Here is a 391-nt window from a genome sequence, read left to right as displayed (position 1 = left end):
GGGGTGCTGGGGCGTGGGGTGGGGTGCACCCCAAACCTGCCGGGGGGGCTGGAGCAGGGCCCCGGAGGAACAGGCGCCGCTTGCCCTGCGGCCTGTGTCTTCCCGTAGGGAGCAGGCCCAGCTGAAGGCCAGCGTGGTTGAGGAGGACACCGAGGAGTGGCAGAAGGACTCGAGTTTTGCAGGACTGGAGAGAGTGGGAGGCCTGGACCTGTCTTACATCAAAGGAGATGACACCAGTGCCTGCGCTTCCCTGGTGGTGCTGAGCTACCCGGCTCTGGAGGTAACAGCGGGGGAGTGGTGTCACCCCACGGGCACCCGCCCGGGGCTGCAGTGACACGGGGGTCAGCGAGGGCTCAGACAGGGGCTGCTGCCGCCCAGGGCCTGGCCACGT

General features: G+C 68.5%; 1 protein-coding gene across 1 annotated transcript in view; it reads left to right on the top strand.

The window, feature by feature from the left end:
* Window positions 1-108: 108 nt before the first annotated feature.
* ENDOV (endonuclease V) overlaps window positions 109-391 on the top strand; it is a gene marked incomplete at both ends in the record, with an annotated part of 2,919 nt that continues 2,636 nt past the window's right edge. Inside the window, one exon of the mRNA XM_008948271.1 lies at window positions 109-280. Coding sequence (XP_008946519.1) covers window positions 109-280 — 172 coding nt within the window. The remainder of the gene's footprint in view (window positions 281-391) is intronic.

This window comes from Merops nubicus, unplaced genomic scaffold (genome assembly GCF_000691845.1).
Source record: "Merops nubicus isolate BGI_N331 unplaced genomic scaffold, ASM69184v1 scaffold28869, whole genome shotgun sequence".
NCBI lineage: Eukaryota > Metazoa > Chordata > Aves > Coraciiformes > Meropidae > Merops > Merops nubicus.
This window is presented reverse-complemented; position numbering and strand designations above follow the sequence as displayed.